We start from the raw sequence: 17,422 nt of genomic DNA, 5'->3' as shown, positions 1-17,422 counted from the left end.
TATGTTTCTACAAATATGAACTGAAGAGGCAAGTTATTACAGGACAAACTTTGGTGTGGGTTAACTTTTTAGCATCTCCTCAACAATAACTGCCCACGTAGCAGGTATGGTCAGTGGGAAATAATTCAGGGCAGTTTCCATAGCAAACTTATCCCGGGACAGGAAAATGATAGTTACTGAAATGATGTAAACCCGTATTTTCTATCATATTACGTTTTTATAATCATACCCTAAATTGTGTAGGCACTTTAAAGAACTATTTTACACCTTCAAAAAATTGGTACCTGCATTTTCAAAAACACCACAGTGATGTGAGGTCCTCCCCATTTAATGGAGCTCCCAACCACCACCAGAAGATCAGGTCCTGTTTCAGCAACGCGATCTTTCGAGCCCCTAAGCCACTTTTCACTCCTGCAGAACTTGGCTGGTGGCTGTGTCATTTTTCCAAGCTCTTCAGCTTTCCTCTGATTGCTGAAGTGACCATTTCCTGTCATTTCACATTAGCCCATTAGATACGTTTGGGATAAAACCAGAAGTAAATCTGCCTCAGAAAAGTGAAGGCTTGAAAACAACAGATTTAAGCTGGCATTTTTGCTTTATCTGGGAACAAAGCACATAGCGACAGCAGAGATTCATTCACGATAGTCAGTCATATCTCAGTTTTCCCAGATTTGACCAGCGTGAGGGCAGTTACATAGGAAAAAAAACCACCAGCAGGTTTGTCAGATTAAGTCTGAATTTTACCCACAATGATAACTTTTTCACAAGTGTTTGCTGCTATAATGCTGCTTTTTCTGCCTTACGGTAGACCCGTGGATGCCCCAAAAACCTACTCAGTGTAGGCACACACCCATCCCACCCAGACTCCCAACAAAACCGCACCGTGACTGCTTCTGCTCTGGTTTTGATCAGGGTGATGCGACTCTCATCAGACTAAACAAGGACAAGTAACAGAGATCTTTGCAGCTTTTACTGCCATTTGGGTGGGTTTCAAACAGAGCATGGCGGACGTGTGTACATGGAGTCAGAGAGTACCTCATGCTTTAAACTAGCTTCAGACTCGTTGGTTTAAGCATCTGCAGCTGCCTAGGTGCAACACCACTGAGGTCAGCGTGGGCAACTTTATCCCACTCCGACTGTGCTATGGTTCCTCTCACAGAAGAGGCGGCCTAAATTCTCATTATTATTCCAATGACTTGATGAGGCCCATGAAACATTTATAATCTAGTCTCCCAGATTAAACCCCATTAGCAAATGAATTATTAAAAAAATGAGAAGGAAATCTGGGCTTTTACTATTACCATTGCTTTAAATGTTTTATTGGTATGGGACATTCTGTACAAGACAAAGTTAAATATACATTTTGTACAAAGGTGATACGTACGACACCTTACCAAAATAGTTCCTCTACTTACATATTCATCTACGTACACAACATGCCATGTCTGTTGTTAGCTAAGGGATCAGTTATCAGCAGAAGGTATATTTTTTAATGCCACAGAAGAAAAGAGAATGAAATTAAGACATCATGCAGACTAAGTGCCAATGTCACCAGTGTCTTTTAATGCTCAATTATCAAATGGTTGCTGTTTTGTTCATTTCAGGAAGTCACATTCATTGAGCAATGAAAAAGAATACAAGAAACAATGAAGAGGAAAACATAATTTAAAAAAAAAAAAAAAAGACGCATGCCGCTCGAACAGGATATGATTCTACACAGATTTGTGCAGAGGTTTTTGCATTGCCGTATAACATTTTGCATTGCCTTGTCTGATTGACTCAAAAATCCCTGTAAAGTCTTAAGGGAAATAACTTCTGGCACTTTATATTGAATAAAAATATGCAAGTCTTCTTCTTGATGCAGATAGGGATTGAGGTATTGCTTTGGCATTTTTCTAGAGAAGAACTAGATCTAAATTAATGTTCTAGTTTCTTCAGGAACATTTCTTCCTTACCGAAGGATGCCCTAGCAAATCTCAAAAGCCACCTCTCTCACCTAGTAAGGACACTGGCACTGAACCCTGGTGAAGGAAGGTACTGCTTTTAGGCTCCAGGAGTAAGGATGGTGGAAGGGGCTTAGCAATGCTGAGGTTCTCAGTGCTCCAGCTTGGTGGAAATACCCTATATAGGCGGTGGCTTGGTGAAGTTGTCCAAATGCTTTATTTCTGGTGTTGTGAGCAAGAGCACAGGTGAATGTACAGTTAGTTCATCTTAAACAGATGACAGGTGGACTTTGCACAACAAAGATAGGTGGACAAAATGACAGATAACAGGTGAGAAAAATCTGTCTCACTGAGGTTCTGCTGTCATAGAAATTAAGTTTGAACAAAAATATTCTCCATAACCAGTGATGACGGAGCCTCAAAGTTATTTGCAGCCAAAAAAAAACTTCAGAAAAAGGGTCAGACTTCAGGGCCTCTCCTCATCTTCATTTAACTTCCAAGATAAACCATAAAATACAATCTATTTCCAAGCCCTGATCACTAATCTGTACTCTTATACCCTGAAAAATCCTGGCATCCCCATGGGTGAAATCCACTTGAGGTAGTCCTCTTGGTCTCCCTTTGTACTCATCATCCCACAATCTGGAGCACAGTTCTCCTCATCCTAAAGATACATCACACCATGGTACCTCCCCTCCTCTGAACAGAGAACAGCTCCTCTGAGCACATCTGCACTGTCAACATCCATACTTCAGTCAGATGAAATCTGGCCTGTCACAAGGCAGCTCCCTCCTTCCCCAGATAAACACCTATCTCTGCTGCTCTTCTATCAGGGGGTGGAAGGTACAATCTCCAAACTGTCATACTTTAAAGCACTGCTTTAGAGTAAATGATGTAGGTTTACTAGACTGGAAAATCCAGAAAGGAATCTTTTGTTAAACTTGGTTCCAAAAATCTTCCATCGTTTTTCATCCCTACACTATTTTCTGTCCAAATGATTCTGTAAAAAATCTTATTTTACGTTACAGATGCCCTGTGAGGTAGGTGGGAAAATCAAACTGTATCTGCTTCATGAAACAAAGCGTCAACTATAGTTCATAGAAATGTCAAGAGGAACAAAGTCTGGGGTCTGGGATCTTTGACTGTTTGGGATGTCCCACTCCCAGAAACACTGCAGCTCCCATTGAGGCAAGCTCTTCCTGGGAAACTGGAGTGCCTGAAGTATGGATGATAAGTGTATCCTAAAGGCAGTGCTGAGTCCACCTATAGCTGACAGTACAAACATATCCCTAGATACACAAAGGTGCAAGGGTTTGCCAAAAGCCGTGTAACATTCCTGTAGTAGAGCCAGGAATGAGCTCAGATCTGATGCTGCCTGTGCCTCAGAGGCTGAATGGGAGATCTGAATCTCACAAAGTTTAAAGAAGTTTGCCTATCTGATGTAAACCAAACAAATTACATTACACTGAATTAAATAAAATTAAAATGACTGAAACTCTGAGGTGCTTTACTGCATATAGATAGTTTGATGTGGGAAGCAAAGGGGGAGACATGTTCATCAGAGACTATATAAACCTTTCTGGTACTCCATTATGGCTTAAATTCAGGTTGGTTTACAAATCTAGCTCAAATGCTAATTCCCAGAGATCTATATTTGCATAGCCACTTTGGTATCTCCACACTACACACCACAGGACACTGATTTTTTTCTTGGGAACTGATTTTAGAAAGAGCAACTAGTTTATCAGGACTCAGAGGATTTTGCATACTGACTAGGAAGAAGGTGTTAAGATAAATATCAGCAAGTAAAAGTTCTTTATTAAACTTTCATGAAATATTCACTCTCAAGAGAGAGGAATACTTCTAGAAACACCATTTATCTGCCTTTTTTCAAAGGCATTTTTTCGAATCTTCAGTAACTTGTTCCAATTTTGGTTAAGTGTTGCCAAAATATGTCAGTTAAAGAATTCATTTCAGAATACAAACTGCTGTTTCAGTACTTCATGATACATCTCCACAGTACATTATTTCAGTACATATATTTTATTTCATCATGAAAATGAGTATCTATCACAGATAGGGATCATTTAAATTTTAAACCTAACAGCTTTTCTGCTTTCTTGAAATTATGAAGAAGTAAACCACAGATCTGATCTATCATTTTGGTGTAAATAAACCCTAGTGTGTAAGTAGTTACAATGGCATAAGTGCAAAGATACTGATAGAGCTACCTCTCATCCAGAAAGGAAAATGAACATCAGTGTGAGGCACGGTTACACAGCAATTGCACCCAGTATAAGGAACATACTAGTGTTATTATTCTGGTAACACAAAACCACAATGCTTGCTGTAAATTTTATGACACAGCAAGAACTTCATCTAGGTCAGGCTATCTGAAAATTCCATATGGTTGCCAATCTGTTTAGTGCAAAACAAGACTTACTAATATCAGGTAAAGAAGTGAATATGTATTTCTTGGATGATATTTTTTACTTGCACTGGAGTTTTGTAGGGGAAGAACTAGGCAGTACAGAGAAGGCATGTACGGTGACAGAAATCATCTGTTCACCATCTTTCATCAGATGCTTTCAAACAATTGCAGGATACAGAGTGGATCCAGAAAGAGACCTCAAGGGGACATTGACGACTTCACTGCTTCATCTGTAACCTTGATTTGGTGGTGGAAAATCAGTCTGCTCTCAGAAGCTGTATGTTAAAGGCAGTGACAAGGAATTTACGTAAGTGTTGTTTATATTATAAGCAAAATATCTGAAGCACGAGGTGATTGAGGTGAAACTCTTCCAGCCTGTAAACCATGTCATTCTTCCTCATCGTAAACTTCACAATTCTTGTTCTATTTCCTGTATTGGTGGGAATAGGAATGTGCTAATTCAGTCATTTCCTTTTTGTCTTTACAAATAAAATGCAGGTCAGCTCGGTCACAAGATCGGTTCTGTGCCATTCCAGTCAATAACAGCTCCTTGCCACCTAGAAATGAAAGCAATCGTTTCACATCCATCAGTTAACCAGGTCATTGGAGAGGCAACCCAACACCCCTCAACCATCCAATGAACCTTAAAGAGATTAGGACGGACTCATTTGGGATAATTAATCACATCTTCTCAAAGGGAAATAACAGAAGTGAGGTACTTGTGCTCCCTAATTTTAGGTGCCACGTTTGGAGGTCAGCCTCCTTACCCTTCCTCTACTCTCTTCTAGGCAAGAGAGAGTCCCCAGCAGCAGCTAATTCAGAACAAGTACTTATGTGTTGCAGAGACCGTAGGGAATCCCCAAGATGGGTACAAGAATTAACCCTATATAATCAGAATGCTCAGTCTCAGCTGTTACTAGGCAATTTGCACACTCCTATACAGGCAGGCTTCCGATTAGGAACTCTGTGTCTCTCAGACCCTGAGACCAGATAATTTCATTTAGCAGCCATCTTTGCTGCTGACTGTGATTTCTTGGAGGTATTGGCTCATTTTAATGGCAATGTTTTGCTTTTCCTATGCTGAGGCTTTGCTTTTTTTCTGCCCTCATGCCTTCTTTAGAAAAACACTAAAGATATATACCGCGAACAATGTTCCACACACGTGTGCACAAGCCCCACATTTTTAGTTCCTGTCTCTGTACTGGCTGCTACTCCAGGAATGTGACCAACACTGAATACAAAGAAGCTATCAGTCCTGCATTTGTTGCCAAATGTGTCTTCAAATCATGGCAGAAGACAAAGATCTGAACAAAGACTTGGTGAAAGCAGGGTGATGCTCTCCAGTGACCTCACTGTGCTGAACTGAGTCAACTTACTGTACAGCCAGTCATTCGCTGCATGAATTGCACCCTTGTCTGTGGCATTTCTCATGTTCGCAAGTTCATGGGCTACATCTTCTGAGAACTAAACTGGTGCATTCCCAGCATCTAAGTATTTATATCTGTTTTGAAAATCTGTCTCAGAGTACATGTGCAACAGTAGTAAGACTCGCGGGGGGGGGGGGGGGGGGGGGGGGGGGGGCGGAGACAACAGTGAGTTGCCAGACTGCCACATTCTTTCTGCCACTGGGGAAAGAATGTGTCAGCAAGGGTATGGCAGCTCAGTCCCTTCCCTGACTAAAATCAGTTAAGTGTAAAACTAAACCAAAGGCTGAATTTATGCTGTATTCACTGCAAAGTATCAAAGGAAGTGACCATCTGAGGGCTGTTGTGAATTTTTTCTTTCCTTTTTTTTTTTTATTTTGCTGAGAAAATAAAAATTAAAAAAAATCAGACAGACTAAGTCCTCATCCCAGGACTTGGTAAGAATACATAGCAGTGATGCCCCACATCTGAAGCTAAAAGCAGAATATGTTCTAGTTGGGTATATTCGACTTAGTCTGGCATTTGCCTGTGGTGAGAACTGTCCCTGCCAGTTTTCCACCCCCAGAAGAACCAAATGTAAGTGGGGAGTAGAACAACACTTTCTGTCCCCATCGGATTTTTCAGGTAATGGCATCAAATCATCCCTTATCTTGTGTACAACCTTTCCAAGGCACCACCTTCCATCTTATAAGGGTAATTAAAGATCTTCAGCAGAAAACGATATATTGAAGCAGGACTCAGGGTAACTTTCATAACAAGCCTTACTGTCTTTGTTTATTTTCAAACCATATCTGCTGAGCCATTTGTAGACCAAAAAGGAGTCTTTGGATGTTTGCTCCTATGGAGCAAAAAAAGTTTGTTTTTTTTTTTAAAAAAAAGTTCATAACTATTTTCACCTACTGAATCTTCACAAGAAAAGGTGTCAAATAGTGAGGAGCATCACTCACAGGTGCTGAACATGTCTTTTATTTACAGACCAAAAGAAAACCATCCAGGCAATGCAGCATGATCATTTCCTCAAACTATCCTGCCACAATGTAATTCAAATGGAAGCTGATTTTTCATTTATTTCAAAAAATTTCAATTTTTTTTCATATTTCAATTTCATATTTCAAAAAATAACTGCTGATTCAGTTATAATTTATCAGATTAGCAAAATGAAAACTACATTTGACCCATCTGGTTCAACTACAACCTTACCCAAGGGTCCTGGAGTTAATGGGAACCCAAGAGGAACTGGTTCAGGCACTGAAGAATGATCAGTCTGGAATAACATTTAGAGACTCTCTCTTGTATTAATAATTTGGTATTGTTTTAGAGGACACCAACAATTTGGGATGAAATGCCCATGCTCTCCTCTTATCCACTAAATTTCCACCGGATGTGTCACTTCAAAGCCAAACAGATAAACTAATATATCATGCAGCCTCACCACCACAGAGGAAAGCTGATGCTAGAGGGTTAAGAAAATATACCACTGAATTCAGATTATAATATCAGATCAAAGGTTTATTCCCCTCAGGCAGGGCTAACAGATGTTATTTCCGCCAGTGCAGGGAGATGCCAAGGATCGTGATTGAGGTAGAAGAATATTCATAGAAGAATGGGATAAGATGTCTGCATGGCATCTCCCAAACAACCCAGGGATGTACATTCCAGACATCCCTTGGTCAGAATCTCACTGCTTCTACAGATGTCTAGGGCTGAAAGCCACAATAAAAGCGCATGTACTTGTACTGACTCTTGTGCTGGGAGCCGGCAGGTTAAAGTGATACCTGTGGGTGACTAGCCATGCCAGCCATCTGAAATGTTACCTGTTTTAAACTCAGATCTTGCTTATCTAACATTTTATAGAATAAGAACTAAAAACATGAGCCTCCTCCTCCTGCAGAAGGAAAACAACCCTTCCCTGATAATAATAATAACAATGAAAAAAACTAAATACAGAAACAGTCTATTAAATATGCAGTTTTCCCTTTGGGAGGGATAAGAGAACAAACAGCAGACAGATGTTAGGCATATAACTCTATGCATTACAGGATGATGGTGTTCAGGTATTGGGGTAAACAATGGCTAAGGCTTTTCATGGATTAAAACAGAACTGGGTCATGTGAATGAGAAGGAAAAACCCCAGTAAACATTTGGAAACAACAGTGAGTCTTCTCAGTTTCGATTGTTCAGACTAGGAAATTATCGATACTTCCTGAGAAATTTTCCTGCATTTTTTGATGAGAAATCATCAAAATAAGTTCATTGATAAGAAGATTCAACATGAATGCTTGGTCAAAATAAGTAATGGATCTTTGCTTGCTGTACTTAAAATTAAGTTGAGGAGTGTTTTCCATAATTGTATGATAGAAAACATTTCTTTCTTATCTCCCAATTTGTTAAAATATTGGTTAGTTTGGTTTGTTTTTACTTTTCCTTATGTGCTGCTTCATAATTGGAAGAAAAAGTTCTTAGAACAAAAAGGAAAAATATTACATGAAAAACCTTTAGCAGCAAGGCCATGCTAAAATAAATACCCTCAAAGCAAATGGATAGCACTGAAAACAAGGAGCCAGACTGATCAGGGTAAATCAGACAGTCCTGAGAATGGTACAAACAAAATAAATTGACACTGGAATTTTCTGGTAATTTACTTCTCCAGTAGATTAAAGCAGGGAATTTAAAATAAACAAACATCACCATTGTGAAAACTGTATAACTTTGATACAATGCCAGCAATGGAAGATGTTCTAGGATAACTTTAAGTCATTGCATGCATTATTCACCCCCACCATGTGGGTTTCTGAGGCTATATATTATTTATTTTGGTTTGTAGTCATGCTTATGTGTCACTGGATCCAAGGAATCAATACAATCTGTATGTGCGGGAAGCCCAACTAATGTCACTGCTGTCATGTCACAGGATGCCTCTTCTACTTTTCTGTAACTTTATAATGGCAGCCCTACATGAACACACTGTTTGGCAGCCATTGTCTTTTTTTTTCTTTTTCTTTTTCTTTCTGTTTTATTACAGGATAAATTGTGGCAAGGAGAGGAGGGAAATTACAAGAGAAATATGAAGCTGCTTGGCTTGCTGATTTAACAAATGTTACGGTCTTTGACAATGAGGCTTTTACTTCTTGCTCCAAAGATACCCAGATAGCAGCTTTCAAAGTCATGCTGATGGAGTTGATATAAAGCTGATTTTTCTACCCAGTTAAATTTCTTCATTTTGCTTCTTTCATGTCTAACTAAACTGAAAATGTTCTCGTTAACTTCAGTATGACTTGGATAAATTGCTTATAAGTCCATCATTTAATAACATATAGACCTCAAAATGGCCATGAAAATCCTAACATGACAGGAACTAGCCTTGTATTTAAGCAGAGAATATGACCTGAGAACTGTCAAGAATGACTTCACAAGACACAGTGTTTTGTGATCTTGAGAAACTCTGTGCTGCCCATAGACACATGGAAAGTTTGAGAAAGCTAAGACCATTGAGCACAGGGCTTCACGCATCAAAAGTGGTACCCAAGTAACCCAGTGCAATTATATTTTTCAGAAAAGACTGATGAAATTGGAAGAAATTTTCTCCTTTTCTCATTATACCCCTACAAGAGGAATCAATCACCCTTGGGAATCTAAATTTAGATCTATTGAAATCAAGTTGTGATCTCAAACTGAATTAGGCTCAGTCAATTCTTGTGATGTAATAAGATTTCCTCTAAGAATGAAGTGAACATCTCAGCCAGTTTGACGTTAACTACAATAACACACAATTAAATGTATACTACATATTATCACAGCTTGGCCTATTCAGATTCTTTCTGATTTTTAAGCAGTAATTTTGCAAGGTTACTTGCTGCAATATTTTTTTACCGCACTCCAGCCTTACATGTATTATTTATGCAAAAAACTGAATATATCTGTATGAAAAACTGTAGTTTCACTTACTTTGTCCTAATACAGTGCTCAAGCGGAGGAGTAAGATCGTTTTCTTTATCTTCAGCGCACATCTGAGTTGTGTCTGCAGAGACATATTAGACATTATTAGCGGCTGCACCATTTTTCTATTCATATAGAATACTGCAGTAGCTTCTAGAAACTCCACCCATGGAAGCGAAGGACTTCCACTCATACCATAAACCTCTTAGCCCACAATAGGCACGTATCTACTTTGGACTGAAACACCCTGGAAGGTGAGCCCTGCTGGCATTTGAATGCCATTTCATGCCCTCGTTTACACTATCTGAACAGAGCGGCCCCAGACAGGGCCAGGAATGCCCAGAGCAGACCCCACGGCCATGGCTCTTTGCAAACAGCATGGACTGTATAGCTGACCTTAGAGTGGGCAGTGGCACTCACTGCTTTGTCATCTCTTGAACTCTTTCAGCTATCAGTCTGCTGCCTCGTCGTGTGATGGCAGGCTAAAGGCTGAAAGGGCATGTCTGAATGCAAATGCTGTGGCGAATGAGCCCCAGACTGTGCCCAGTGTTAGTTATTCTGGGCCAGAAATTTGTCCAGGATTGTACTGACTACTTAACAGTAAGGATGATAGTGGAACAGTGTTCAGACTCACGCCCTGACCGAGGTTAGGTTATTAATATAGAGATGGTTTCAGGAAAAAACATGGATTAGATGAAAGAATATTATGGAGGGCTGTCATGAGGTTTTTATTTTGCAATTGATGTCGTAATTACTAAGAAAGCAATTTTCATTACTCAACTACTAAGGATGGCAGTAGTCTTACACTTGAATAGGAAACTCCAAATCCAGTCCAAACTGGGTTTTCTTTCACCCTGGAAAAGAAGATTGTCCCTTGACTGTTGAGCAAGTAACACGGAGATGGGAGAAGACAATGTTGTGTTGGCTATAAGAGAGCTACCACAGGCTGCGAGCATTCCTTTGGGACGGAGAGGCAATTGCACTGTTCCAGGGAAAACAGAGAGGTCAGTGTCTCAGACACTGGATCTGTCAACAGTGAAAGTAGTCGCTGAACTTCCCAGGGAGAAAACATCCTGCAACCAGCTTGGATGTCAGTCTGCTCAGCTGTTTCCTGTTTTGGAGTGAAACATTTCAAACTGCAGCAGACTAGGGTTTTTTCTTTTTCTTCTTTTCTGTCTGTCATCCAGCCAATGGGTAGGTTGCAAGCAACAAACGATGCCAAGACAGGGTGTAGGATATGGGTCTGCTTCAGTGAGACTGATGTAGACAGGATGGGAGGCAATTGCTCTTACATTCACAGCTCCTAATCTCAGTTATATCTGGCTTTCTCATGTCATAGAGAGAACCTGGCTCTCCCTTGCTTCTTGATCTTGGCAGTACAAAAACATGAAGAAAACTGAATGGCTGTAAGGGCTGCAGCAGTAGGAAAAAGACAGTATTTAAAAGTACATAAAGTACTGGCAGTTTTCTCCTAGATCCTCAGGAACCTAGAGGAATCTTTTAAGTTTCAAAGGGCCTCTTTTATCCCAATACTGAAGAGTTTATAATGGTTTGTTAGAAGCTTCCAAGAGTATTTGGACCCCTCTAGGTATTCTTGATACTGATGTTCTGGGTCTTCTCACAGAGTGAGAAGCAACAGCCACTGTCCTGACCATACTACTGGTAGCAGGACAGCATATGGGATGGCTGCCTTTCCCCTTCATTGCCAACTTGCTGAATTTTGTCATTTTTAGACTTGAATTCTTCCAACCCAGAGGTTTGAATGGAGGCTTTTCATACAAAGGAATAGGAAAAAAAGTATCACTAAGGTGTATCTTTCATGGGCAGGCAAGGGACATTTAGCCAAGTTAATTCATTAACAAAGTGCATTAAAGTGTTTTATACAACTCATTTGGCATAAGCGATATTGAAGTTATGCTCTTCCATCTTGGAGTCACCAACAGCAAGAAGGATATGGATACGATCTCTTGTATCTCCACTTAAATTCTAAGCTAATTGTAGTGAGAATCTGAGTGCCAGCAGTTACAGACAAACTTGCTATTCAGGAGATATGATGAGCACGGATTCAAAAGAGTGGAATCTGAACAATCACTGAGAGAAGAAATACTGCTCATAATTTAAATGGCAACCTTAGGATGTATTAGTCACCAGAAGCCATGGTGTATTAGTCACCTTTCCAGAAGACTTTTGCACATTGAACAATCTCATCTTAACTCTGATAAAACTGTTCTGGAAGAGAGCTGTAATCAACATACCAGCCTTCCCTAGAAGCCGCCTCCAGTGTTTGAACCTCTGCTAATTTCATTGCTAGTGCTACCTTCTGTGGGATCTGCAAAGGGGCTGCGGATAGTGTCTATGACTCTGGAAGAATATTCTGAGAAATTCAGTTACATTCTTCCTAGCAATTATTCAGCTGCTTTTTGAAAACATCTTTAACAGGGTACTGACTTGAAAGTATGCACCAATGAGATATAAGAAGGATTTATTAAAACAGATTGTACAAAAGTTCCCCGAATGTTCACTTGGAGACATCATATTGTAAATGTTAACATAGCACATATTAGAAAGGATGAGTGGTATCTCTATGAACTGTGCAATGCACTCTTTCATGCAAGTACTCTCTGTGACATATAACAAAAACCATGGAATCTCCACCCAGTCCCTAAAAATCTGACAAAAAAAAGATGAGCAAAATGCAGAGGGTTATTAATTTAGATACACTGGTTTGCTTGCTTTGTCTGTCAGAAATTTCTGCCCCAATGGAAAGGATTAAAGAGACTTTATCTGTGTAGGATAGTATGTTGAATTCACCAGCAGGAATTGCCTGCTTTTAGGAAGGAACTCCATATTTCTTGTGTACATTTTGGCAAATGGTTATGAGCTTGAGAAGCAGGGCAAATTCTCAATATAAAGTAGCAATTGTTATTACCCCCAAAATGTAATTCTACTCTTACTTTCTGGCTTTTTTCACCTTTCTTTCCCACTGTAATATCAAGATTTCCTGAAATGTGACTCTGATTGTGATTTTCCTAATTATAAACAAGATTCCTATTTCAAGGAATTCACTTTCCTGCTAGTCAAAAGCAAACAATTTTGCTATGCAGCACCAGTGAGATATGGCTGTGCAGCACCCAGGACTTTACGTCATATCTCAAGGTAACACGCCTAACCATCATAGCTTGTTGATATTTCCACGATGGAAATACCAGTAACACTTAGCATTCTGATATTTCCATCTGGTACTGCATGCAAGGTTTAGATGTATGATCAATGTTTCCTTTTGGATGTTATTTCAGTCTTTCTCCAGACCTAACAAAAGATTACTACTGTACAGCCAGAACTGGGACAGCATTTCCCTGGAATGATGAAATTATTTGCAATTTACATCGTTTTGCAGTATTTCACAGATAACAAAAGATTTACTAGGACACACTGCTGGAAGAGGCTATAGCTACAAGAAGAAGATATCTACCTATCATTGTTTAGGCTTTGAGGAGAATTATGCAGATATTCCGTGACAGGTTGAGCAGTAAAGTGAAAAATTCATACATACTCTGAGCACTTTCTCATCCAGGGATCTGAGTGCTTGGTAGCTATAGATTTTGCAAATGTTCCTGATTTATTAATGATGAAAAGACAGAGAAAGACATTTGTTTTGGACTGTATGTTACAAGACACAACATAACAGGAAAAAATGTGTCTCAGTCTCTCCTATGCTGAACTATATCAACGGTTTCACTTACAAAGAATCTTTTAGCTGGGACAGCCCATGTGGGAACCAGTTGGCAACTATAGTCCTGTAAAGGTTAGACATTTTTTTGAGATAGTATATAATGTGATCACTACAATAGAATAACAGGGATTTTAATTAAAACAAGAGGATAAATAACAGGCAGAAAGACTACTGAATTCATTACCAAATCTTGTGAGATGCCAAAGCACCCAGCACTCCCACCATACAAACAGCTTTGCCACATGGGCTCAATTAGAACATACAACACTCATGTATAACTCATCCTGTCCAAGAGCCAGAATATAGATGCAAACAAGGAATACAGACAGCTGATTTTTAAAGACTGGACGACAATAGAGTGGCTTCTTAAGACTGAGAAGGAATTTGATTAGATTGTATAAACATATTGAAGGAAAGATAACAAAAGATTAGAATATTATTAGCAAATAGGAATTTAGCGGTCAAGAATATCTTAATATGGCGATAAGTAGGAGCTTTCTAAGCATCAGAAAACTTCTCATCTGAATGCCTTCCAGTTGGAGAAATAGATAACTGCTGTAAAAACAGCTGCATAATTTGGCAAGATCTTTTGCATGCTTGTGTTTCCAGGTATGCTTACAAGCAGTTACGAGACTAGATTTTGTTAGCAGATCACTGCTGTTTTCTGAAGTAGCTGGGTTTGGAGACAAGGATTTCATGCTTCCTCACCCTCTCTGCTCATTTTAGTCCAGGTATGTAGGGTTGAGGAACAGGAGACTTGCACCTTCTGCCTGTAGAAATGATGTGAGAAGATGTGATGGAGAATGGGAGTAGTTAAATATGGTTTATAGTCCTGGGAGCATGAATAGGCCAGATCATAATCTGTTCCTTGGAAATCAGTGTCACTGATTTACTAGTCTGTATAAAGTAGCACATGCTCACGCTTAACCCTTTCAAGAGCTTATCCTCAAAATTCCCCTGCGAAATCTAATTTCCAATTAATCACCAAAACTAATCACAGAAACTAGGGAATAGACATACTAATAATCTTTAATGCCTGAAACCATCATTGTCCGTATTTTTGGATGATTCTTTCTGATGTGATGATATCACCACCAGAGATGAAACACAGAGTTACTGAGTTGTACATACCAACTGTTAAACGTATTTCTTCTTCCTGGTTGGCCAAGCCATCGTAATAATATAGATCAAATCTCTGCTCTGTTTTCCAGTCACCTAGTAAATCCTTTTCCAAACAGAAAAGCACACTGAAGTGGCTTTCACTGCATACCAACCAAATTGGGTACTTAGGGGTCTTCAAGTAACAACCAACCTAAAAGAAAGATATAAAAAATTAGAACATCACCGGGCGCAGGGGGAGAAACAATTCTCTGTGGAAAACATGAGATGTTGAAGATTACCTATTTATTATAGTCTGAAAATATTAATAAAGGCTTATTATGTACTTCTGGTGAAGCAGACCAGGATAGCTCTGGTAAATCATGGAATATATAAAACAAGTATCTGGCCTTGAGTTATAGACAGGTAATGAAATCCAGCTGTAGTATCTTTATATCAAAAAGATCATATCCCAGATGATCAGAACCAAAAGAAAACCTGAGCTTTGCAACAGCTATAAAACTAAAGTGAGTTTAGGTCAGGAACACTACACGAGATCAATGGGAGACCGTGCTTTTATGCAACAGTACCTGGAAGCCAGGCAAGAGATTTCATAGGATCTCAGATGACATGAAAACAACCTTGTGTGGGCAGCTAAACTGAGCCTAAAATCTTCTCCTGGATTAAAAATTAAATACAGTTTAGCTCCTTCTTCTAGCTTCACAGTCCAGGTATGTAAAATATTTTCAGCTACTAGAAGGAAGCAATAACAGAAGCACTTCTTTCAATTCATTATTCTTAAAGATGAAATATTCTCATCTGAAAAAACCCAATGATTTCTGTAACAGTTGTCTTTTCTAAGCCTTTGCCTTCCTTTTGAAAGTTTGAAAGAATACTTACTTCTAAATACCATAAGTATTCTGTATGAAATTGAATATAAAGTATTTTCATAGGTAAGATGCTTTAAACTGGAATACTCAAGAGCTTTAATCTGGGAACAATGGGGGAACATTCTATGAGAAGGATGTTGGGCTTGTCTCATTTGGAGAAAAGGAGGCTGAGGGGCAACCTCATTACTCTCTACAGCTTCCCGAGGAGAGCCATAGGATGCATGGGAATACTTCAAAGCTGCACCAGGGGAGGTTTAGACTGGACATCAGGAAGCATTTCTTTATTGACAGGGTTGTCAAACACTGGAACAGGCTTTCTGCAGAGGTGGTCAATGCCCCAAGCCTGTTAGCATTTAAAAAGCATTTGGAAAATGCCTTTAACAACATGCTTTATCTTTTGGTGAGCACTGAATGGATCTGGCACTTGGACTAGATGATTTTTGTAGATCCCTTGCAACTGAAATAGTCTGCTCTATTCTGTTCAACTGAAAATAATGAATTGAAAATATTATCCTTAAATCTACCAGCTATTTAAAATGAGGTATACTGCAGCAATTCTTTGGATTTGTGAATAACTGCTTTTATCCATACATGTATCCACTTATCAGTTTAAACATTTTTTTCTGATGTGTCACTCCATAGTCTTTAAGGTTCAAGTCCAGCAAAGGATTGAGGCTAGTTTTATATATATTTAGGCTCATATTTATTATTTCTCATGGAATTCATGTTTTAAGGCAGATATATATATCTTTATGCTTTAATGCTTGGGGGGTTGTTATCCATGTTTTTCAAACTTAATATATGCTGCCATAAAATGAGTCATGGAAATTTCCTGCATCTCATGAAGTCAGTGAGTATCTTACAGTATTTTTGTCACCTCACACTAATGTGTTCTGAGACAGACACCATACCCCTATCGCATGCTGCTGCTGTAAAGCTGCAGTATCAGTTAATGATATTAGCCCCTTCAGTAGTAAATAAGAGTAAAAATGGTGATGAGATTGCTTAATGTAGCAAAGAAACCTTATTTTTTCTAGCTAGGATTTTAATATTCAGCTACAACAAATATGTATTATTAGCTATAGTCCTGTCATTGAAAGCTGTATTCTAAGTTCCAAATAATGCTGGTTTTCCCCTCATTGTATTGTTGAGGTTTGTATCATCAATAATTTGCTCAGACAAACTAAAAAATAACATAAAACTTTTGCTTTGAGTGGAATGCTTCTGACGACAGCTCTGCTTATTACTATTACAGTAGACAGAATCACTACTGTGCAGGACACTGTGTATAACCATCTTTATTTTACCCCTGATTTTATGTATCCTTTGCTAAACAGATGTTGCATAGCTGGTATACTATGGCTATGCAAAACAAGGAATGGCACACAAGTCTGCAAATATATTTGCATAGAAATACAGAATCAGTTTCTATCTGTTTAATACAGACACATGGATCAAAGACACATTGCTAGTTTAGAGGCTAAGGTAGTTTTGAAGAGGTTTGCACAGTAATATGGTAAGTGATACAATCTACAGAAACCATGTCTGCTTGTTGCTACCTTTAACTTTACCACTATGGGGTTTAAATTATGCTTCAGCATAAGCAGTGGGTGATAGTGGAAACTGGAAGACTTTAAAAAGAATAATTCTTATATGTTTTCTAGATACAGATTTGCAGATACAGCTTCTACAGTTCTTCACCTTGAGCACACAGGTGCAAACGTCATCGAATATACTGCTAAGAGGCAGAAGCCAACATATATGCTGTTGTAATTAAAAATCTAAACAGCATCCTAAGTGATAAGGAGTGTGTGTGTTTTTTTTATTATTGAGATTTAGAATTTATATCTGAAGTTTTATATGAGCACAAAATCAATTTTCTTTCCCAATAGGAATGTCTTCTTATGTTAGATAACAAGTCTCCAGCTAATTAAGTAACTGTTCCCTGACTCATTACTTTGCTAATA

The 17,422-nt window shown here is 38.9% G+C and overlaps 1 protein-coding gene across 1 annotated transcript in view; it reads right to left on the bottom strand.

The window, feature by feature from the left end:
- Window positions 1–1,302: 1,302 nt before the first annotated feature.
- Window positions 1,303–17,422, bottom strand: part of MINDY4 (MINDY lysine 48 deubiquitinase 4) — an 82,391-nt gene continuing 66,271 nt past the window's right edge. Inside the window, exons 16-18 of the mRNA XM_056338046.1 lie at window positions 14,599–14,779; window positions 9,744–9,816; window positions 1,303–4,931 (exon numbers count right to left, since the gene is read on the bottom strand). Of these exons, the coding sequence (XP_056194021.1) occupies window positions 4,883–4,931; window positions 9,744–9,816; window positions 14,599–14,779 (303 nt within the window). The 3' untranslated portion in view covers window positions 1,303–4,882. The remainder of the gene's footprint in view (window positions 4,932–9,743; window positions 9,817–14,598; window positions 14,780–17,422) is intronic.

Source organism: Falco biarmicus, chromosome 4, assembly GCF_023638135.1.
Source record: "Falco biarmicus isolate bFalBia1 chromosome 4, bFalBia1.pri, whole genome shotgun sequence".
Lineage (NCBI taxonomy): Eukaryota > Metazoa > Chordata > Aves > Falconiformes > Falconidae > Falco > Falco biarmicus.
The sequence above is the reverse complement of the archived record's forward strand: the minus strand, read 5'-3'. Positions and strand labels throughout refer to the sequence as shown.